This window comes from Poecilia latipinna, unplaced genomic scaffold (genome assembly GCF_001443285.1).
Source record: "Poecilia latipinna isolate Pla-1442-1.1 unplaced genomic scaffold, P_latipinna-1.0 Scaffold323, whole genome shotgun sequence".
NCBI classification, from domain to species: Eukaryota; Metazoa; Chordata; class Actinopteri; order Cyprinodontiformes; family Poeciliidae; genus Poecilia; species Poecilia latipinna.
Genome location: NW_015112939.1, coordinates 305,870 through 330,023, shown reverse-complemented (window position 1 = coordinate 330,023; position 24,154 = coordinate 305,870). Strand labels below are relative to the sequence as shown.

The following is a 24,154-nucleotide window of genomic DNA, read 5'->3' as shown; positions in this document are numbered from 1 at the left end:
GTTTTTTTTAAAAAAAAAAATTGGGTTTGCCTTTAAAAGGAGGTGTTTTCTTTTTTTTTCTTGTTTTTTTTTTTTTTTTTTTTTTTTAGGAGGGCCCGAGACGGTTTCTGTTCGGTTAACATGAAGGTTGAATGAATGTGTGGACAGCTACGCTATTCCCCATCAGTGTTCTCCACCCACGACTTCCTATTTTATGGTAACAGAAATTTACCCCACATCGTAGTTTTATACTAAGATCGATCGGGAATGTATGTAATTAAATAAAATTGACTACATCTCTTGGATTGCATTTGAGAAATACCTTGAGACAACATCTGTTGCGCATATCTTTCCCATTTTCAAGGTTTGTCCAGTTGCTTATGCTTTGCTTGGAAATGTGTTACTGCCCAGCGAGGCGTCAATAGGAGAAAAATATTTTTTCACTCTAAAGCTGCAACTCACAGGAGTCTGTAAAACCACAAAGAGACTTTGAAAAATACCTTGTATCGTCCTTTTAAAAAAGGCTTTGCAGGCCTCACAAGAGGCGACGCCGTAGTGGTACCCTGAGGCAATGTCGCCACACACCAGGCAAAGCCTCTTGGGAATGGCATTGAGCATGTACTCGCACTTAATTGGCGAGTCGTCCGCCATGCTGCCGGAGCACTCCTCATAACGGCGTAAGCACGCACTGCCGCCACCAAGCATGCCCGGGTTGAACATTGGAGGCGAGTCTAAGATGTGGGAGCGCCCGCCACTGCCGTTAATGTAGCCGCCACTGGCGTCTGAGTTGCCGCTGGGACTGTGATGGCTGCCGGTGTCTACGAGTGAGGAGGACGGACTGGAGGGCTCAGTTTTGACGTAGGAACCACAGCTGGAGGGTAGATGTCGGTCGTCAGTGGGCATTCTGGTCAGCAACCTGGAGAAACACATAGAGGGTGACACTTGTATGGGTACATACAGTTTGATTTATCAGGTAATTTTCTGCTCAAATAGTCTTAGAATAAAACAACTACTTTTTTAAGGTTATGTATAAATACCAATGTGATCTTTTCTGAAGAGATATACGATGTGTATCACTAAACTGCAGTAGAAAAAAAAAAATCTCTCCCTGGCTTTTAACCATCATCAGTCCATCATTCTGTGAGAAATTCATCAGCTGGTTCATCTGAGTTTGATAGATTACGTTACACAACCATTAATGTGCTGGAATGCCAAGCAGAACACCGACAGAGCCCATTCCTCTCAGGCAAAATAGTAACTAACGACCATGTCAACAGATGCTCCATACATCTTGAAAACAATGCCTACAACTGGCCGTCTGCCAGAAGCAAATGAATGAATGAACGAATGAATGAAAGCTTAGAAGGCTGTTAATGGACAGAGAGGTGTTACACTCAGCATTTGGGGGATTGTGGGTAATAGATGACCAAATCAATAGTCCTGGTTATTTTGCCAGCGGATGATGGTGCCAGATTACTGCTGCCTCGGTTGGAAGCACTGACCTGGGAAAACATTTTTGTTTTTCATCTTATTCAGGGTTCCTGAAAGTCTTAATTTAAAATGTTAAATGATATATTTAAGCCTTAAAAGCCCTTAAATATGTCAAGATGTTTCAACCTATGTCCTAAATTACGTAGCTACGTCCTAAATTTATTTGACTGCTCATTTATGGCTTTTTACTCTTCTTAATTTTTTGGCAGGCATTTATATTATCCAATCCATTGTTATTCTACTCAAGGATTTTGTCTGTTATTGTTTTGACAAAACAAGGCTCAGGACATAAAACAACTCTTTGGGGACAGCTATATTTTTTTCTGTGAAAGAAAATATATTATTTTAGTTTATTTAGGAACTTAAAACTCAAATATTCGAGCTATTTTATTCATTACCAGCTTTTTCTCTGCATGAAAATATAGAATAAACAAGACTTGGCTTTAAAACAATGCTTTCAATACTTGAATAAGATCTGACATCAATGACATATTGAGTTAACCACTCCAGAGCCAAAATCACCATTAAGATGAAAAAGTTAAATTTTCTGTGCTTTTTAACCTATTTAGTAAGGTAAAGGTGTGTGTTCACTGCAGGAACCTTTAAGAGGAGACCCTTTAGCTACGTCATTTCCTCTGCGGGAACCAGAGGCATTTTGGTCACCAGAGCTGACCATAGTACCTGCGTGTACCCCCTAAACTCCCCTGGCAGGAAGGGAGACTTACCCTGAGTTATAGATGAAGTTTTGTGGTGGAAGGATGCTAAACATTTCATACGAGTGAAATGTTCTCAACATTTTGTGTCCATTCTCTCTCTCAGTTTACGACAAAAATGATTGGCATTAATTCGCAAACGCACATGAGAAGTTGAGATCTGAGCTTAATTGCCATAGCGTTACATTCAAATGCATTTAGAAATAAATTCGACCTATTGGAAGGATGAATTAAATCGATTAAATGAAGTGCAGACTTCCTCTTTCTCTACGAGAGGGTACACACTCTGGTCAAAGTAACAACAGCAGATGATCATGAGTTATGAACTGATTGTAAGCAGAAGCGGACATGCTGCAGTTTCTGCAATTTCTGCTTATCACGGCTAATGCACCTTTGGGACATGTAACACAGGTTTTGAGCCATAAAAATCAATGGATTGTTTTAAACTGCAACTGGCTGAAGCAAAAACAAATCTGTGAACCAACCCACTTTGCTGTGACTGGATATTTTTAACATGCATCTCCTGTCATTGGTTATTCGTTATAGTTACTCTGAATTTGCACGTGTGGACTTCTGTAGTTCTATTTTGTTGTAATTTGCATAAAACAACAGATGCATTGTTTTACCATGTAACATTGTTTCATGTGCTATTCTTGATTGAACATATTTAACTGATTAACCTTGGAATCAAAAGCAATTTTAATTCTGTTTGAGAATATTACTGCAGTGAAGCATTCACACCATTTCTTGCGATCACAGCTTCAGGTCACCTCAAAGGTGAATAAACATGAACTTAATTTCTGCATCAGCGAAATTAATTTACAGTTAAAAAATATTTTTAATAAGGTAAGAAGAAACTATGGAAGATTTGAATGTGACTGTGGCAGAACAACTAGTTATAGTTCAACTGCTAAAATAATTTTATTTACTGGAACTTCTGGAGTCAGTGCAGTTTATTTAAGCTGTTGTAATCATACTTATCATCAAAATTTTGAGTGTTTTGTATTTAGCATTTAAACTGTAACTGACCTGCAGCAATCTAAAGTTAATGCTATTTTGGCCTGATTTATTTTTTTTCAATCACATTATGGACTCAGTTATTTAAAAGAAACTCAAAGAGATGAAAATGAATTGTGTAAAAATAATAAACATAACTATGACTAATACTTAAAGTTTACATCAATAAAGAAATTAAAAAAGAAATTGTAATTTTAATTTAAAATGACAAAGTCTGTCAGTGTATGTGTACAGAATATTCGGTTATAAAATTAGGCCTGAGCTGGAGTTTGACTCTGTCCATGTTTTTATTGCCACATTAAAAATGTCAGCTGGACAGTATACCAAATCACAGTGATCACTTCAATATAGTTGAGTCCTAGAATTGTGATGGCAAAATGTTTACTGGATGCAACACTTAACAGATTGTTATAGGGTTTTTGAATTATATTGTATATTTGGACGTTTGAGTAAACTTTCCCTGTCCTTGATCGTAACACCTGACAAAGATTTATTTGACAAGACTGATGAAAATGTGGCTCAGACTTCAAGAATATCAGGGTCCTTCTTTAAAGAGCAATGCACTTTTAGAAATGTTGCTGTTTCTTAAAAGCTGCTTAGAAAGGACCGTTGCATAAATCATTTTGGTCATTTAAACGTGGACAAGTCTTAAAAATCTTGATGCCAATGTCTGGCCGCCTTCTGCAATTTACATGTAAGACAATATAGAGGGACCAAACAGACTCTAGGCAATGCTCCCACATCCTGCTTAATCAACAACTGATCGCCACCAATATCATAATTGCAACATTCAGCAGTTGCGTATTTTCCTTCATCCTTACAAAAACTCTCATTTGGCTAAGGCAAGGTATATTCTTTTGGTTTCTCTTTTTTTATTTTTCCTAAGTGCTCTTGAGGGTTGCCCCCTGTTTTAGATCTGGTGCTAATGGTAAGGGATGTCCTTTTCCTCTTTGCATTAAGTCACTAAGTCTTCGGGCTCTGACAGCATAGAACTTCTCTTAAGTGCTAACGCACAGAGGATGGAAAGAGGGATGAAGATAGCCTCCCTCCCCTCAAGCCCGGATCGGATCTATTGATTCCTCCGCTTCCTTCCTGTTTAAGATGAGGCATGAGAAAATAACCCCCCCTCTTACGGATCCCAGACGTTCCTTATGCATTTTTAATTAGTCAGGACTGTTAACATAGTGCGAGATGGAGCGATACAACATTTCGTCTTCAACATGAGGCCATTGTGGTTTATAAAAAATTCACAGCGCTCGTGTTAAATCTTGTTGAAAATCAGCATGTGCTTACAGTCAGTTTGGAGGGCAGATTTTTTTTCCGTCAGAGGGAGGTGCAGAAAGCGGCGTGGTAACAGTTAATACATCATCACAGCTAGATATGGGGGGGAATCCCTATGGAATAGTACATTGTGGCGTTGGTAAAAAGTAGTTCATTCCACACTTAGCACACAGCAACGCTGGGGAGATGTTTTTTGTTACGTTTAATGGAAATTTCTAATGGGTCCTTTCAGATCTGTCCAAATGAAATAATGGCACAAACCACCGATTCGCACAGACAGAAATAGGTACGTAGTTTCATAATTTGGTTTTCTTCCCCTTATTATAAAGAGACATGGAGTTCTTAAAGTGTAGGCTGACCCTCCTCGTTGTGTCCCTTGGCAAAACACACACACACTATCTCAAACGCCTTGCACCTAATATCTAATAGGTTAGTGTGTGCTCCGCTGCGCAGAAAAATGGTACAAACAGAGCAGACAAGCAGGACTCATCAGACAGACGTGAAGGTCACCTGCCTTCTCTGTTCTGCTGCTGTGAGACGGTCCCACTGTGGACGCAGCAGACACGGGTTTCCGTCTGTCCATCACACGGCAAGAATGAGACTTCACTACTTACAGAAAACCACTGAGCCGTCCAGACGGCTTAAAGTTAGCAACACGAGTCAGCTGTGATTTCTTTATCCAGCCTGAAAATGCCTCGGCGGAGCACTTTACAAAAAACTCTAATGTTTGCATATGTCAATTATAACCCAATCTAATTCTGCAACTGTCGATAATAAATTTACATCCAGAACCAAAACATGCATGTTTGAAAGAATCCTCAGCATGCCTTTATTGTAGGTATCCTAATCTTACATTTCCTCACCAAGGGAACGCATGAGTGTTAAACTTGGGGTTAAGCTTGTTGCAAGCAGTGCAGCGTAAATCTCTGTGCAGAACATACAGCCAAACATGGAAGAACACAGAAGGACAGAAGCAAGGAGCCATGCATGAAATTAGTTCATTAATCTTTCCATGATAGGCCGTCCTTGTTTGGGGCAAACTCTATCAGCTTTAAACTGAGTGGCCCGAACCACAAAACACATAGATTACGCCGTTAGTCCATGGTATCAGTGTGTCCGGGAAATGAATGGTCACGCGTGGCGAAAGGCGGGAAGGGTGGCTGTGCATGTCGTCCGGGGAGTTAAGCAGGAGCAACAACACACAAGGGGTGATGCGGGTATTCGCATCATAAATCAAGGTCATCAAAAAAATACATATAGGCGCTCACACATAAAAGTAAAAAGGTCATGAATGGGAGAGAAAATATTTTCTTGTCTTTACCAAACAGTCTAAATCTCCTTTAACAGAGGAAAAAGATATCATCGAATAAAACACAATTTTATTTATAATATAAATTACATAGGTATGAGCTTGGACTATTACAGAATAAACCATTTAGCTAAAGTGAAAGGATCAAATTTATAGTTATTGATAAGAAGCACAGAATTATATCCATAAGACGCCAAGATCAGTCAGAAAAACGGAATCAGAATTACAATTTAGCTCAAAGTATTCACACCCCTTGCAGTTTTACATTTACAATTATGTTCATCTAATCAATAAGTTTCTCTCTGAAGGAAATGAGATAAACCTTTCTCTAAATATAATAAAGTAATGTAAAAGAAATATATTTAAAAAAATCTGTTTCATTTACATCATACCATATAGCGGCATGTCAAAAGATAGTTGGACATTTTTTGATGAGCCATCAAACCTTTTATATAATTGCTGACCTGCTTTTATTGCATTTTTTTGACCAGGCATACGTTTTTGTGACATTTATGGTTGAATTTTTAGCTTCCTCCACAGATGACTGGGCCACACCAAAACGTTTACGTTATTTTCAGTTAGAAAAAGACATGTTGGTAAATAAAGCAGAAACTTTCAACCTAAATCTGCCAGAGGTAGGATTTTTTATTTTATTTTTATTTTTGGGGGGTTTAACCGTACACCTAATAATTGAAAAACCAAATGTTCTGCTAAAAAGAAATGGTTTTAGCAAATATGGAGACTCTGTGTGTCTCCATATTTGAACTTGAGAATGAGAGCTTGTATCAAATCGGAGACAGTAAGCCAGTGAAGGAAGTGACAAAATGGTTTGATGCTTTTGTGTTTTCACTCTCATCAGGATTCTTGCTGCAGAGTTTTGCTTGTATTGGAGTTTCACAATGAGTGTGTTGCAGCAGCCGGGAGGCAAAGCTGTGGATGGATGTGGTTTCCTAAACTTAGGTTATGCATACTACATTTAATTGTATTTAAATTTAACATTACTATAAAAAGAAAGTGTAACTTTGTAAGATTTTTTGAAAATTTTAGCATATTTTTCTGAATTTTTCATTTTCGTTTAATGCAGGAGACCTTCGTGGAGTCTGTTGTTTATGATTTTCATTACTTTAAGCTGTTGAGAAGTTATTTTATGTTTTTTTTTTTTCATCTTAAACCCTGTACTATTTATTTACAGTGACTGTGTTAAAGGCTGTACTGAATGAGCACCTTTCTTTATTTAAGCTCTGCTCCTCAGTGTCTATTTTTATGCTTTCAGAGGGAAAATATTTGCTTGCTACTTTGACGCGAGTCTTTTTTCCAGCACAACTTTACGCCAAGAAAAGTTTTCCTGTCGGGAAAATGAAGGTGCTGAATCTCTCATTCTGACATTTTTGGGGAGCTAAAATTGTTTCATGTTTTTGCACTTTTGAACAAAACAAAAGGCAAATATTTATTTATAAGGAAAATACATCCCTGGATCTTCGTAGTGTATTGTATTTACACCTGGAAGTGCATGGAGAGTTGGTAAATTTGAAGGTGTTATTTATTATTGTTCTGTTCACTAATATTTTCACTTCTATTTGTTGGAAAATTTCTGAATACGTCCATCAAGTCTTCATATATCAGAAGGAAAAATACAGATTTATTTAAAGCACATTTATTTGTACCAATTTTACAAGAACTACTTTCCTTACTTTTTCACTCTGATTTTTCCCCCCCTAATTAACAATACAATTCTCACTCTCTTCTTTACCAGACAGCAATGGAAACCTCATTTAAGCTATAATCATGATGATTCTTCCATTAACAGCCCACCTGGGCAAACTCTTTTTTCTTTTTTCCTGTCGCTCTACAAACAATCAAACACAACACACACCCTGACAGCAAGAAAAGCATAAAACAGCAAACATGCTTTATTAGAAACATTAGGGACTGAAATCAGAGAAAGATAATATTTTTCTGCTAATAGAGAATTTCAGTCTTCTTTTCCTAAGGGCTAATATAAATAACAGAGAGGAAAGAGTTTTAAATTCAACAGAAAATAAGAGAATTACAAAATGACTCCTGAAATATGCATCAATCTAATCTAATCATCATGTGAGTTTTGTTGAAGTCTAAAGAATTGTTGTAAAGTGCATGTTTGATGCATTTATAGAGTAAAAATAGTGGAAGTTTTTAGTTTTCATACAGGCAATGAGTAGGAATTTTATTTTCACGATTTGACCTGGAGATTAAAGGAAAAGTGATCTTGGACCAATTAATTACAAACAAATACTGTTAAGATCTAAATTTTAAATGTTAATTTGATCTAGATAAATACTTAAAAAACACCAATACACTTCAAAATTCATTAAAACATTAGTCACCTGCAGAGTGTATTTCCATACAATTCTTGTATACAACATGGGAATGGGCTATTCTTATTGTCTGGACTTGTAACTAAGCTGTTGAATATTTGTTTGAGGCACAGTTGCCACATTGTATCCATTTGTTTTGCCATGTGCACCTTCACGCCCCCAGGGCTATGCTGCCCTGGGTAGAAACCTGTCACAACATGGAGCTGCACAGATTGACTTGCTAGAATAAAAGAAAAAAAAAAAAGGACCTTTAAGTTTCGGTCTAATTCTCTCACTTTCAAAGTTACTATTTTCCTTCCAAGTTCCTAAGTCCCAGCGGTAGGTTTATACCGCATTAGTGTACTTTGTTTAATTTTCTGCGTCCCCAACGCAAACACTCACATGCACGAACACGTAGTGCACAGAACTTCCAGCATATGGCCTCCTCAATGTCACAGCCACGAGGAGAGATTGCATAGATTTCCCACATGGATGATGTCTCCTTACCTGGAGTATCAACCCCCCATCTACATACACATCCAACCACCTCGAGGAAATTGCTCTCTCTGCAAAGTCAAACACACCCCTAACTGCCTTTTAAAAAGAGACAGAAGACAGAGGTTGCAGGGGTGGCGGTGGAGGGAGGGGGGGCAAGGGGGAATAAACGACCAGAGACTTAAGCCGTCATTGGGAATCAGAGGAGGACTCATGTGGGACAGTTACGATATTGATTTCATAAATAAACAGAGATGGCCATCGATCCTAATGTTATTTTGCATTTCAATTACTGCCCAGAAACATAACCTTCAAACGTCTGCTTCTCCACAGTAATAACATCCACTGATAATCACAACCGAGTCTTGTTTGGCACAAATTGGCTTTTCTCTCACCCCTCCTTCCCTTCCAGCTTTCCCCTTTTTCCCTTCTTCTTTTTCTTCTTCTTCTTCTTCTCAAATGTGTAAATGACACAACTTTGCATTTGCCTAATGGTATTAGGGCATGGGCTGAATTTCAAGCGTGACTCGAGCTCATACGGTAAGCGCTCCGGTCAATTGACACAATGCAAATGAAGGTGGTGAAGAGGAATTAAGTTCACAATGTGAGACCTCACAAAGCTACAATGAGGCCCATTAAATTAAACATCTCGCCTGAGTTGCGCTTCATGATTAGACAAACTGCTTCATCTCTTCTCTGTGTCTGTGTGCTAATTTCATTTGATCAATAAAACAAACTCCTTCTAAGAAGTCCTCTCTGAGCAATATTGTTCAGGTTTGCACTGGGGAGTCATTGCAAAAAAATAAAAAATAAATAAAAAATGCGTAAAAACAAAAAAGAGGTGGCGGCATCCATCTACATCCTCATGAATTCAGAGTCCTTGACAAGCTGCCTAAAGGATATATCTATATCAGGGGTGGGTCATGACATGTAATGAAGTTATTTTGCCTCTCATACCATCACTGTGAACCAATAGAGCTTGGCTGTAGCCGCATGTTGAGCCATTAATAAACAAGCTGGCTGTGAAGAAAATACAGCACAAAGATTAAAAGGATTTTTATTATTATTATTATTATTATTATTATTATTATTTAAATTCTGGCCTTTTCTTTTCTGAATTCATGAAAATTAAATGCCGATTGATGGCAGCAGGAAGCGTTCAGATCATTTTTGTCCACACACGGTGAGCGCAGTAGAGTCACCCTGTCCTCCATCCTAATTAGTTTTACTTTGAAATTAACTTTAATTTCCTTTTTTTTTTCATGGTATACCTACATTTTCAGTAGTTGTTATAAGCTTTATTAAAAATGCAGAAATACAATTTGGCTTTGGTTATTTATTTTTTAATTTTTTTGCATTTCTTTCAAGGTTATTATTTCTATGTTAAAAGAGAGACTTCACCGTGTTTCTGCATTAGGGCTCAAAACTGCACTGTAAAGCATTTGGTTATAGAGAAGTGAGTTAAAACCTTAACCATTCTCTGAAGAGATGAATCACATTCAAAGACACTTCATCGTATAGTTTCCTCTTTACATTTACTTTTAATTGAAGAAAAAAATAACAACAGAAAAATCACTTCTTGTGTACCTGTCTTTATTTTTGCCTGATTTTAAGTCCAACCTTGTTCATAAAGGTAAATTCATATGTTTTCATTTTACTGACATGCATGTTCTGACTTAAAGTGATATTCTGAGTAGCTCAGTCAAACTCCTGACTTGATTCTGAGAAAAAAAAATAAAATCTGGGGAGGGAACTAAAGTTTAGGGTGATGGTTAAGAGGCCTTCTGACCACAGAAACTTGAAGATAAATCACCAAAGTCTCAGTAGAAACTTGAAAAAAAGATGGCCAGTGTTTATTAGAATAGTTTGATTGCCAATAAATCTTGACTTCTTGGTTGAATGAAAATTATTTTACTCTTTTAACTGTCAGCAGTATGAATATTTTTGGGCTTAACTTTTCAGGTAACATTAAAGCAAAGCCGCTAAGCTGTTACACAGCTTCCTGCATCAAGAGGTTAAAATGCAGACTTGTTGTTTAGATTGTTCTAACATTGCTGCTAGGGATTTTTTAGTTATATATATATATATATAATTATTGCAGAGAAAAAGTACTTATGAAATGGTAAAAGATGCTCTAATATCCATAATTATTTTCTATGATCATCAGCCATGAATTGTACCAATAAGACTAATTTTTCCATCTCTTTCATCTTGGCAACCCAGTGAATTCACCGTTTTCCCTCATAGCAACAATAGGAAATATTTGGCTGCAGTTTTTCATGTCAGAAAAGCAAAAGGTCACGTGTCTTGCTAATCGGGCAAGAAGAATGTGATAAAGTTGACTGAAATCCACTGTCTTAGCTTTCTTATATTGCACTAAAAGTTTACATGAATTGAAATGTTTTTTTTTTCTATTCATTCCACTTTCAGCGGGAAGAACGAACAACATTATAAATGCTTGTTTTAACAGACACTGTCAGGTGTCTTTACAGCCAAATTTAGATCAGGTCGGAGTGCGACGCTTTGGTCCATTATGTATTTGCATGCACATATTCATGTGTGTAATTGTGATCGAGTAAAGATGTTTGAACGCTTAAACATTCCAGTTTGTGAACGGAAACTGAGGTGAGACATCTGGGCCAAAAGGAAATAATGTGAGCAAGGAGAGCGGTAAAAACTGGAAGGACTGCTCTTCAGTTGAAATGAAGCTCACAAATGTCTTTTTTTTATTTTAAACAATTGAAAGTTAAAAGTTTCACATAAAATGAGCAGAAAGTGCTCAGCACTGAGGGAACGTATTGATTGTGAACTGAAACGTGAAGGGAGTTACTTCAGTTATTCCCATCAAGCTCTGATGCACTTCTTATTTGCTGTTCCACTGTTTCTGCAGAATATTTTATTTTTATCAATTAAAAAAAAAACAACAAGTTAATATAAGTTCAGTTAAGGAGCAGTGGAGGAACATGCTTGTTTAATTAGTAGAGCCTACAGTAAGCATGAAAGCTGGACCGCCATCAGAGCTCTCACCTCCGGCTACTAGGCAGGTCGTCTTACCAAAAGTTCTCGGCTGGGATTAATGGCACTCTGCAGAGCCAACCTGATCCCAGCACAGCTCTGTGTGTGTGTGTGTGTGTGTGTGTGTGTTGCCGGTCGTGCAGACTTTTTGTTTGCAAAAAGTCGAGCAGCTACACCACCTTCACACGCATACACACACAACCAGATTAAACAATAGAACATGGTCAGAGCAAATTATAAAGTATAAATAGTGTTTTTTCTCATTTATATATTTGTTCTCACTTGGAACACATGTGCAGCAATTCATATGAACTTACATTTGTTAAAATGATCAAATAAATCACAAAACAAAACTATAAAAGTCTAAAAAAAAGTTGCAACTGAGCAGTTTTGTTAATATTGTGAGTGCAAAAGTTTATCTTCCCTTCCTTGAGTAAACTACACTTTACATGACTTTGCTGACTGAATTAAGTCCAACAGCACAGCAGAAAATATATGTTTTGCTAATGCTGTCAACAGTTTATTGTTTTTAAAAACATTTTTAAGTCCTAGAATGACAATGACAGTGTTTAGATGTACACTGATCATACTTTACTGCAAAGTAAATCAGCAAAAGCACCAAATATTCAACTTTTAAAAAATGAATCCAATGAAATTTCTCCGAAACAAGCAGCTCTTTGTGAATGAAATAACACTTGGTCATTTTTAGGTGGCATGTTCCATCTTAGTATGATTAGAATAATAGAAACAATTGTAAGTCAATTTTAGAGCCAAAAAATATCGTTTTGATTTTTCTTTTTTTTTTTTTTTATGCTGAAAAAGCTTGTCTCTGTGTGTAACAACATTAAATACTTAAGACAGTTTCAAATAGGAAACATGCTGTCTGATGTGATTAGTTTTAAATTGAATGCAGAAGTGAGCAGCAGGTTTAAACTTACATTATCTCTATATTTTTTATGAAGGTTATTTAATTCAGGATGTTCTATAAATCCTAAACAACACAAAACCGTCAATCCTGGCTTTTTTATCAGAGCAGCCAAAAAAAAAAAAAGAAAAAGAAAAAGTCCTGCAGAAACTTTTCTAGGTTTTCCAAACTTATAGTTAGTTTTAACTGTCTGTCCCTCAAGCTTATGTACAGCCACCAGACTACATGTTTACACTGTAAAATTATATTCAATAAATGCTCTGAAATGTTGCATCCTGAAGCCGAGCTGGACCGTTCTGGTGCAGCCGTGCATCCTGGACTCCCTGCAGGCTTTGCTGCTGTAGCTGGGATTTCTGACATCAGATGTCCCATGCAGAGACGTCCTCCTCTGTCGGAATGCTTACTTTAGGTACCAAGTTTCTTTTCTTTTTTTTTTCCCTTCTGTCTTGTAAGTGACAGTTTTGATGTTTACATTGTTGAAAAGTACTGACACAAAGAGCAAAGGACAGAAAGATGAGTAAAGAGGAACACTCACTGGTTGTGGTAGCAGAGGGGATCTGGGATGCACAGTTCAGAAACATCCATCAGTCCACATTAAGCATTCCAGGTGTTGCAGTAAAAAAAAAAAACAACAAAAAACAAAAAAAAAAAAAAAAAAAATGAATAAAAAAAAACAGGACGAACAGCTGGAGAAAAGCTGGAAGAGGAGATCAACTCCTCATATTGTCACAAATTAGGGTCTCGCCTCGCTCCTTTCTCCAACTCTCTCAAAGTAGCAAATGAAAAAGGAAATAAACCTTCTTCCTTGGGTCACACAAAACTCCAGTCTGAGCAAGTGCTGAGCGTTCAAGATTGCTGAAAAGGAGGAAAAAAAAGTGAAGAAAAACAGGAAAAAAGCAAATGCAAAGAAAGGAGAGGGAACAGGGACTCAAGGAGGAGAGACGGATGGAGAGACAGAGAGAATAAAAAGATGAAGAGACAGATGGATGGAGAGCAGCAGCAGCAGAGAGAGAAGAAAGCGTGCTCTCTGGCTGAGTAAAGTGAGTGAAGCGACTGGGTCTCCATTGAAGACGATGGGGCTCTTTAAGACGGGGAAGGAGTGGTTGGGGTGCGCAGAGCTGAGGGTTATTGGTCGGTTTGGGGAAGGATGTCCTGGAAGCGGCCAATGGGAGTGAACGATTACAGGACTGAGAAGGGCTAGTGGACAACCAGTCTGTGTCCATTCACAAGGGAGCAAAACATGGGCAGACCCCCTTAAAATAGATAGATAGATAGATAGATAGATAGATAGATAGATAGATAGATAGATAGATAGATAGATAGATAGATAGATAGATAGATTTCAGTGTTTACACATTGCAGGGATAAGCATGTTCACTGAGGCTGACTTACAGGTCTGTTTACTCGGCTTTCGAGGGCTCAGAGTCAGCTTATAGAGTTAAACTGTTCCCTTTAGTCTTTTATCCTCTCCACCACCGGTCTGGCTTTTCCACCGCCTGCCCTCGTTTGAAGCAGCAACAGCTGCTTCCCACGGCACTTCTGCGATCTGTGCAGGGGTGAACGATCCGCCAAGCCTGCAAGAGGCAGGATTCCCAAATAAATAGTGATAACAGCCTCTGAGAAGCTGACAGCACAGAAGTTTGAGTGGATGTTTACGGCGGCTGTGTGGCGCGGCGGCCATCAGAGGGAAGCCAAAGCTCCGTGGCCCAATCCTCCCAACCCACTTCATCAACCCACATTTTCCTGATCGATGCAAAACCCATCATACGCTCTTATTGATTACGGTGTGCCTGTGTCACCAGAAGCCTGAGGACAGACTCTGTTTCCCTTCAGTCTTTTAAATAATAATAAAAAAAACTAATAAAAAAAGGGAATTATGAATTTGAATGTTTTCTTTTCATGTCACTCCGTATCAGAGTCACTGGACCAAAGGGCGATTGCTTTAATGACAGAACCGTGCAGTCTGAAATAAAACATGATCAATATTTTGACATTCAGTGTACTTTCCTGCAGTAGAAAACGCAAAATATTCCTGCTGATCTGATTAAGACATCCAGACGTAATCAATACAGGAGATGTGTTTATGTTTTTAATGAGGCAGAGGAAACAGGACTGATGTTCAGTGGACATGTATGGCTTCAGATCAGGACTGGACAAAGGAGCAGATCTCGTTTAAATGAGTTTGTATGCCGTTTCCTAGATTAAACTATATGCACACTTATCTACAGCCTGAAAAGCTGAACTCCTCTTTATCTGAACTATAACTTATTGATGGGAATTGACTTAGAAGATTTAGAAATTCACTGACCAAAAAAAGAAGTGAATAAAAAGTTAAATAAAAATAAAAAAATGATATGCATTGGCCTGAACAAATAAACGATGTTTGCTTACAGTATAAAAATAAGCAACAACTACTATAGTAATACATTTAACAGCCTTCCTTTTTGCACATTTGTGTATGTTTTTCTTATTTTTATTTGCTCCCCTCTCCTTCCGGCTCACCACATTGATTTCCGTATGTCTGTGAGATGTTGCTTGATATTTTACAGTAAATTCGCTGAGCCTAAAATGCACCTATCATTTGAAGAAACAGTCAAATCTGCATGTAAGCAGTTTTTGCTGCGTTGGACAGCAACCGGTGTGTGCATGTGGAGTTTGTAGTTTGCTCTCATTTCTCTGTTTCTCATTGTCAGCTAAGTATTCCCTCGATCTCCGGTGTCTCCCAGTGCCTAGAACGTAGTCTTAATTTAGCAGAAAACAGCTGAACAAAGGAATTTAATAAATGTAAAGTACAATGGGAACCTTTGAGAAACTAAACTAGGTCAGACGGCGATGAGATTTTACAGCCTGTTGAATCAAAAGCTTGGTGTAAAGTGCAACAATCAATAAGTAGTAAATACATAAAATGTTGGAGTCAGGAATATCATCTCCTGCTGCGTTGCTTTTATGTAATTGAGTTTCTCAAACAAGAAAAAGATTTTTTTTTCTTCCTTGTGACTGCAGAAATGTTTAAAACAGATGCACCTTCTTTGTTTTCCTACATATTATTTAAAAAGTTAATTTAAACTAATACAAATCTATAGCTCAACAGTAAATTAAAGCAAATATCTGGGTCCTAAAATAATTTCTTACATCTTTATTACTTAGTTGCGACAAATGGTCAAGATAAACAAATAGAAAAAATATGCCACTTGGAGCACAAGCCTGACAATATATATTACGGAGAATAAGCTGCCAAAAAAATGATTTTAAAAGTCCAGCTCCACCTCTGCGACCCGTTAAATCAACAAACTCTTGTCGAGCCTTTATCAAGGTAACACAAGTGGCACAGAAACATGATTTACACACTTTGCTCTCGCTGCCACACACTTGTTTGGCTCGTCTGCCGGAGGAGTGTGGAGAGGGATAATTGCTATAGCCACAGGGCTCCATTAATCAGCTGGGTGCAATTGTTGGGGTTTTGTTACATTCCACCCCACCTCTCTCTCTCTCTCTCTCTCTCTCTCTCTCTCTCTTTCTCTCTGCTGGGCTATTCCGTATAGCGAAGCCACCAGAACAGGAGCTGGAGCAGCCTGTGTGGAGGACCGCTGCAAACTCACGCTGGGTTAATAAATGCTATTAGCCTCTATCTCTTGCCTCTTAATTTCTCATTTCACCAAGGAGCGTTAAAACACAGCTACAAGAGCAGCAGAGTTAATCAGAGGACGGTGGCAAGGCTGGGATGTCTTGATTGAGAGAGCTGGATTCACACAAAGAGGCAGAGGAGCTGGTGCTCACACCTCTGGTCATATTTGTGGACATGTTCTTTTGTGCAACGCTGCATCACTGGGGTCAAATATCACTCCATATTTTATCAATAAGTACAGCTAAATATATTGTGTTGCATCTTTTACAGTTTTAAAACATGGACTCAGATTTTCAGACATTTATTTTAGTCTCATAAAACAAGATCTTAGGTACTTTTGATAATACGATTTAAAATATATTGTGTTGTACCACAATTGCCGGTCTTGTCTCCACATTGTCCGCTTTCGGTTCTGTTAAATGTAGTCACCAAATGCTGCTCATACTGTATATTTTTTATTATTTTTAAGGTATTTCTCTAACCTTAAGCCTCTGAAAGTCATAACGCTGATTCTGACATAAACAGCAAGCTGTTTACAGCTTTATGATGCTTCTGCGTACGTAGCACGGGTTGCTGCTGCTTCGAGCGCCGCAGAGAAAACAGGTTGTCCAGTGTGAAAGGTGCAGCTTTCTCCAGATGTGTTTAGCATCAGGCACAACTCAGCCAAAAATTAAGTAGATATTGATGACGGGGCGGTGCAGTGCTCATGAAACATTAATAAAGAATAGTTTGTCATACTTCTATGGATGCTGAATGTAAGAAAAACATAGCAATGTGATATTTTTAAGGCTTTTAAAGACTTAATTTTCGATTAAAAGTGTTCAAAACTGCCATTTGGCTTGCTTGTGTAACTCACAATCGGTTGGGCTTTGAGCTTGGTTTGCTTATGTTGTTCCATCTCATGTTTCATTTATTTCTGTCTCCTGATGTCTGATGTTACTTTTCCCTCAGTGCCGGTTTTCAACCCCCTACACCTGTTTTCCAGCTGCTCATTTACTCACCTGTATTGCATCATGTAATCAGTATAGAGAAGCATAAATGCTTGTCAGGTTCAAAACGTCAGAGTCTCCTGCTGTTCTGACTCTGGTTTCATGGCTGGTCCTGTCAAAAATAAGAAAAGAAAAATGCAAAAATACAAAATTTGCAAATATAAAGATGTTTGAATTGTTTTAATGTACCTCTGGAAATATGAATTAGGCACTCCACCATCACAAGCAAGTACTGCTAATGGCTTCAAAAAATGTTAGCTTTTTTTTTATATCTAAAAATGTAGCGATAATATTTAGCTTGCTTTTAAAAGCATACAAATCAAAAAAAGGGGAGAATTGTTTTCTTAAGAAATGGGCAGTAAATGAGTTAAGTTCATGTCTCAAAGAATCAAAAATCTAATTTCCTTCTCTATTAATTCAGATAAAATAAAAACTTCAACATGTAGTTGGCAGGTTTTATCCAGCTTTTTACATGTGACAATGCAAACTGTCAGGTGTATCACCCTTCTTTCCCCGTCAACTGTCGGAAAAGTTGCCATAGAAAATGTTCTGTAGATTTTTATGTTCATCTATTAATAATCCCAGTGAAGCCCAATGTAAAGGTGCTCATCACAACGTCAAACAATCAGTTTATGACAAGATTGAGTTCCCTTCTTATTGTATTTTGCATGGTTCATCCTGTAAAAAAAAAATCAGCTGAATATTAATTACGGTGCTTTAAAAAAAAAAAAAAAAAAAAAAAAAAACTGCTTTAAAAAATTCCCAAACATGCACAGATGCAAAGCACCACTAAAATCTGATCTTCTGGAGCGAGCTGTTGTATTCCAGACTTGGCTCCCACAAGATCTGGGGATGACTTTCATTTAGCCTCACCTCTCCATCCAGCCGGGGTCACCCCTGTTGGTATAGCAAGCACAGCAGTCACATTGCTCCACCATGCGCACAGATTGCTTACTAGAGCCGCCTGGAACCTTTCATATTTCCCAGTCAGCATTTTTTGCAGGATAATTTTGGCAGCCTTTAAGGATATCGCTGCCTTAATAGAGGATAAAAATAAACGGGTGGTGGAAGGGCTATATCAGGCTTTATAATCTTGTATTCTACACTGTGAGGAGCTAAACGTCTGGCTGTGGCTCCCTTCAATGGGATTAAACTTTTCCCCCAGCTGATTCTGAACGAGGACCACTTGTCCTATTTTTATTTTTTTTTTAAACAAGAGTGTTTGAGTTGAGAATATTTAAAAAGTGGTATTGATTAAAATAGGAATATATATCTAAGAATTATTTTGGATATTAGCAAATTTGACTTTCAAATGTTTGTTTGATTCAGCTTGCATTTATGCAGGTGTAAACGTTCTGTTGTATTTTTGTCGTCATTTAGAGAAAGGGTAAAGTTAAAAAACAATTCCTGATATTTATCTTTCTATTTCATAGGTTTGCTTACTTTAAGGCAGCATCTGTCAACTATGTTGATTACGGGGGAAATAAAAGTGCAGTCCAATTTATTATTAGACATTTGTTTTATATTTCATCATGGAGAGAGGAAAAATGCTCCTCACAGTTTACTTCAACTTTGTGCAATTAATAAAATCAGAAAATCTATAAACGGATATACTGGAAAAGGTGAACTACCTGGTGAAAACTTTATCCAAGAGATTGCTATCTTATTCAGTAAATTTTTTTTAAAGAGCCATAAAATACATAATTATTGGAAGTATGAAACAAACACAAGTTATCAGCCTTATAATTCAATTTAATTTTTTAAAATCAAATCAGACAAGTCATTTTATATGCACTTTTGAAACACTCTAAAGTTGACTACAGTAACCAAAGATCCAGAGTTGGCACAGTTTGCTTTAGGGGCATCTTGATACCTAAAATAAGATTCTCTCAACAACAACAACATAAATGCTTCATGTCTCCCAACCAGGTATTTTTTTTTACCTTGTTTAACCCTTAATTAGGAAGATCAACTCCTCTCTTTTTAACTTCTAATTTGCAGCAGTGATCCACGCATACATTCATGAGTCCTCTTGGTATTAGAAAACCGTGAGGATTTCATTGCCTCAACTGACTTGCTCTCATAAACGCTTGAATCCGAACCAAACCGCTTAATTCAATTAGCGGCAATGCTTTCAAAAACCACCAGGGAGCCTGCTAATGGTGTTGGAAACTTGAAAAGTTCGAGAAAATAAGCTTGAGGAAGTTCTCACTACCTGGGAAAGAAGTCTGCTCCTTGAGGCTTTCGCATGCCGTATGATAGTAAAAGCTCCACTCTTCTGGGCCTTGTTGCGCCTTTGTGAGCTCAAATGCTGGATTTTAGTTTGTGCTCCTCCCAGGAGGGCCTGAGCTTTGCAGAAGTTAGAGGAGGGTTATGTGAAGTTCAGTGGAAGTGTTTTCACTCAGCCAACTTTTTAATAAAAGACAGGAATATGGATCGAGATATTCCACGGAAGCATGTTCGTAAGGGAGAGGACAGGGAGTTGTTGAAGAATACAGAGGTTTTGTCAAAAGTAAAAAAAAAAAAAAACAAAAAAAAAAAAAAGCATCCTGTGGGCTTTACCTTACAGAATTAAGAGAAGCAAATTTTATGCCAGAAGCTGAAGAAAAAAAAAAAAAGGTCTATGTTTAAGGCTGTGCAGTTAAACCTCTGGTCTGTAAAGGCGCCCGCCTCGAATTTGTTTCCTGCACCCTTCCCCCTTTCGTCGACATTCACCCACATTAATTCTGTAATTGTGCCTTCCTCTCATTTTCCCCCTCGTTATGCATTTAATGTTTCCAATTTGCCATCATCACAGAAAAACGCCACAAGAAGCTATAAATTCTTTTCTAATTCAAAATAATTAGGATTACACGGATCAGTGGTTTTCAATCAGCGAGATCATCGCAATGATAGATGGTAGGATAACTGGTCATTGGCGAGACATAAATATTGTGTCGTTCAATTAATCTGGTCTAATGAGGTGTCAAAGCTGCCACTCATCCATCAAATACAATTAGGAATAAACACATATGCATGGAGATGGGTAATTAATAATTAGCAAAGCAAAGAAATCAGTATTGGTTTCAGCAGCCACATCCAGAGAGCAAATTACCGCAACCCTTTCTTCGTCTGAGACAATGCCACATCAAAGGAATTTGAATCAGGTTTTTATTCCTCCTTATCTCTCAGTATTCTGCGTGTATGCTATGAGAAGTGTGTTAGAAAACTGTTAAACATTTAAATAGGACGGTCCAACACAGCTAATAGTAGTAATTCTAATAATTTGAAAGCTTTTATATATTTATATAATTTAAATATATATTTAAATTATATTTAAATATAATTTAAATATTAAATTATATTTAATTACAAATATAATGGAAAACTATACTAAAACTGCACGGACAACATGCAAATTCATAGGATGTAAAAAATATTTTCTTACATGTGAAGCTCACAAGTTACCAATTTTTAAAAAAATGAAATCATATGTAAAATATGCAAAGTCCAAACAACAACGATCATGATGAGTCGGTATTGAAAAAACACCTTGTGGTTCTGCCAAGACGTCTACAGAAAGCTTGTGAATTTTATAAGAATAAATGACTTTTACACCTGTTGTAAAGTGCATTCTTTTTATAGAAGTGCTATTATTGTTGTTATTAATAGACAAAGACCTTCTCTCAACCAGAAACAAGGAAAGCATTTATTCTGGGTCGAGGGGATTAGAAATTGTCACCAACACTTTGTCTTCATATCTCTCTAAAGCCCACAAGGCTCATTGTCCTAAAAAAAAAAAAAAAAAAACACATTTTATACAGATTGGGTTTTCGCCTTACATTTTTAGAGGCCAGTGAAGCCTCTTCACAGACCTAGAGGATTGAGCTGCTGGAACAAGACCACTCAGGATGAGAGTAACATGTCAAAGGTTTAACCTGTATCTGTGACACAAACATAGAAACATCTTTGACCCAAAGTTGTTAACTTTGTGAAAAAGATCCGTCTTACTTTACGCTTCAGGAGCTCCAAAGTTGACACCTGTCAAACTCGAGTAGGGAGGCATTTTGACATTTGATTGTTACAGGTTTCACCTCCAAACCACGAGCTGGACTGGTGCTAGAGCCTAGTTTGTACTTGTTCCATAAAATAACTTGTTTGCTTTCCAACAAGCCAGAACCATTTCAGAACTACGTTACTACAAATGTGTAAATTGTAGAGTGAGCAGTCTCCTCCTGCTTTCTTTCTCTTTTTGAGAAGTTTAACCAAACAAATAATTATTTATCCCAGTATACATGTTGATATCATATGCTTACCTTAGCTTATTTACTCTGTTTTCAACAACTAGTGGTGCTTGTGAATGCTTCACAAGGGATATTTTCAGTCTTAAATAATGCAAAGAACATAAAATGGAATAAAAGGCCATCTCAGACTTGCAGAAAGTTGGTGAAAGTGACCACAAAGTTAAAGAATCTGAAAATGACAAATTGTTCCTGCTTGACTATCTTAAACCATGACAAACTGAACCAATGAGGTCAGCCAAGGGTTGTGTTGATTATAAAAGTCTATAGCGACATTTTAAACTGGGTATTGAGGGGCTGAAACTTGGTATGTACCCTTTTTTGTTCTAAAAAACAGTTGATATACTATTCATGTCTGAAATGCACAAGCTAACTTTTGTGGAGACTCATAAATGCAACGTGAAGTCAGCGAGGATGTCTTCTGGGAATGTGCGTAACAGGCCAGAGTCACTGAGATACCCTGACGGTTCAGTTCAGACGACGCAGCAGCAAAGAGGCAATTACCCGGAGGCATCGGGGCGAAAGACAGGAGGAAAATCAATACATAATTTCAGCATTTCAGAGGGTGTTTCCTTCAACTGAATCAATGTCTCAATTCACCACTGTGGGTTAGTTGTTTTTTTTGTTTTTTTTTTAGCTTAATCTGTCTTTGTCTTTCACATAATGCAACCAAAATGCAAATAAATAATGATTTACCTGTAACTCCGGCTGAGGGGTTATTTAACCGAGTGTCAGAGGATGTATGCAAATGCAGTTTGAAATTGAAACTCTTCTACATGAGCCAATAGCACCGTCATGAATTTTGACTCTTAAAAAAAAAAGAAAAAAAAAAAGAAAAACTCATTCTAAATTCACACGCAGACACAAACAAGGTTATACAGACACGTCTGAGTCCTTTGCATGAAACATTTGTGTAAATCCACTTTACCCGACCCTGGGTTAGGCAGCTGACGAATTTACTCAACTCCTGTTGGCATGGGAGTGAGGCGTAAGTTCATACAGAGTTTACATCTTCCCCACAATGCCACCCTGTTACACATGGGTTATGGAGGTGTTCAGATAAACGACCTCAACTTGCTCTGGACCAGGATACCATGGCTGAGTGACAGGCGCCAGACACAAAAAATGGAACAAATCAATAGCGTCGTCTCTTATCTCGAAGACGAAACCGCAGCACAACATGATAATGACCACAAACCCACTCAAGCATGGAAGCAAACCCCCCCCCCCCACACCCCTTTAGAGGCAATGTAAATGAATGTAGTTGAATATGATTGACTAACCACCTACTAAATTAGAAAAGACAGTATCACACAGCTTCCTGTCTGCTTCCGAGAGCAAATCATGATCTGCAGTGATTGTTAATCATAACCATACACCTTTTTCCATAACCTGGCAATTATTCTGCCTGCAAAAACTTTATGCATTGTCTCTTTGTAAAACAGTAAAAGACCAATTTTTGGGATTAGATATGGCTAACTTTTATGTCGAGGATTTGAATATGAAAGAACTGTGGCGGGGAGCTTGGGGCGCCCAAGGGAGTCAAACACAGACTTCCTCTAAAATGTTAATCGTTTGGCTAATTGAAGGTATGTTCTTTGTCGGCTCCGCGTTTTGGAGGGTTCCTTCAATGGACCGGCTGAGCACAAGGTAACAGGGCTCTCAGATGTTATTGGATTTGACTGCTTCTGCACAGCGGCGCCGGAGGATTTAGGCGCTTTCAAGATAAGTTACGCGGAAAACACACTCGTACCCACAGGTGTGCATGAAGTAATACACAAACCTGTAAACTCATCTATTCACACACTCTCGTACACACACTCGAGCATGTACATGCCGCCATTTGCATTTCAAAGGGCCATAATTGCCCAGGGCGGTGGCAGGGGGAGTGTGGCCTCAGGATTCCCCGAGAGTGCCTGTGAAGTTAACGAATCATGAGCGGAGACTCAACCGAAGCTCCTCTTTCATACGAGCACATTCACAACAGCATCCTCCTGAGTATGAGGCAGGTAGAGCAGCCAGAGACTGCTACACAGACAACCAATTTACTGCGCTTTGCAAAGAAAAAAGAAATAATTTTATCTGACTAAAATGTCGAGCTCACACATTAGTTGGCATTTGAGGTCTTTACTTGAAAAGTTTGACAGGTCTACATATACCGCGCTAGAGGGGAATAAAGTGGCATAAGATTTTGGGGATGGTTTTAACTTTAACTAGATGATAATACAATGATTTGAATGTGCCAACTCTGGCCTAATATCGAATTTATGACTGTTGGCTTAATTGATCTTTCTGAATGGGCCTTAGTTACGAGCGTCTGCTTGCTATGTTGATAATCCTGTATGTTTCTCTTGCCCTGTGATGGACTGACGACCTCTGCAGAGAGTTTGGATGGATGGATGAATGAATGGAGGCCATTTAAGGTGCAATCAACACACTTAAAATGTTAAAAAACCAGTTTGAGATAATCTGAGCTCAGTAACATGTTGCATTATCCTGTTGGAGGAAGCCATGAGACAATGGATGCGCCAGGCTGTGATAATTCAGTAATTCTTGGTGCTAACGTGTAGAAAGTAAACCAATAAAATAATCTGTATACAGGGACGCCATTACCACCTGCCTGAACCTTCGATACGAGGCAGGGCAGATCCATGCTTCCAGGTTGCTTGAGCCAAATTTTGAACCTTGAAATTAAATGTCTC

The 24,154-nt window shown here is 38.0% G+C and overlaps 1 protein-coding gene across 1 annotated transcript in view; it reads right to left on the bottom strand.

Annotated features, from left to right (window-relative positions):
* LOC106949082 (steroid hormone receptor ERR2-like) overlaps positions 1-13,593 on the bottom strand; it is a 42,819-nt gene extending 29,226 nt beyond the window's left edge. Inside the window, exons 1-2 of the mRNA XM_015035100.1 lie at positions 13,094-13,593; positions 480-895 (exon numbers count right to left, since the gene is read on the bottom strand). Coding sequence (XP_014890586.1) covers positions 480-895; positions 13,094-13,143 — 466 coding nt within the window. The 5' untranslated portion in view covers positions 13,144-13,593. The remainder of the gene's footprint in view (positions 1-479; positions 896-13,093) is intronic.
* Positions 13,594-24,154: the final 10,561 nt, after the last annotated feature.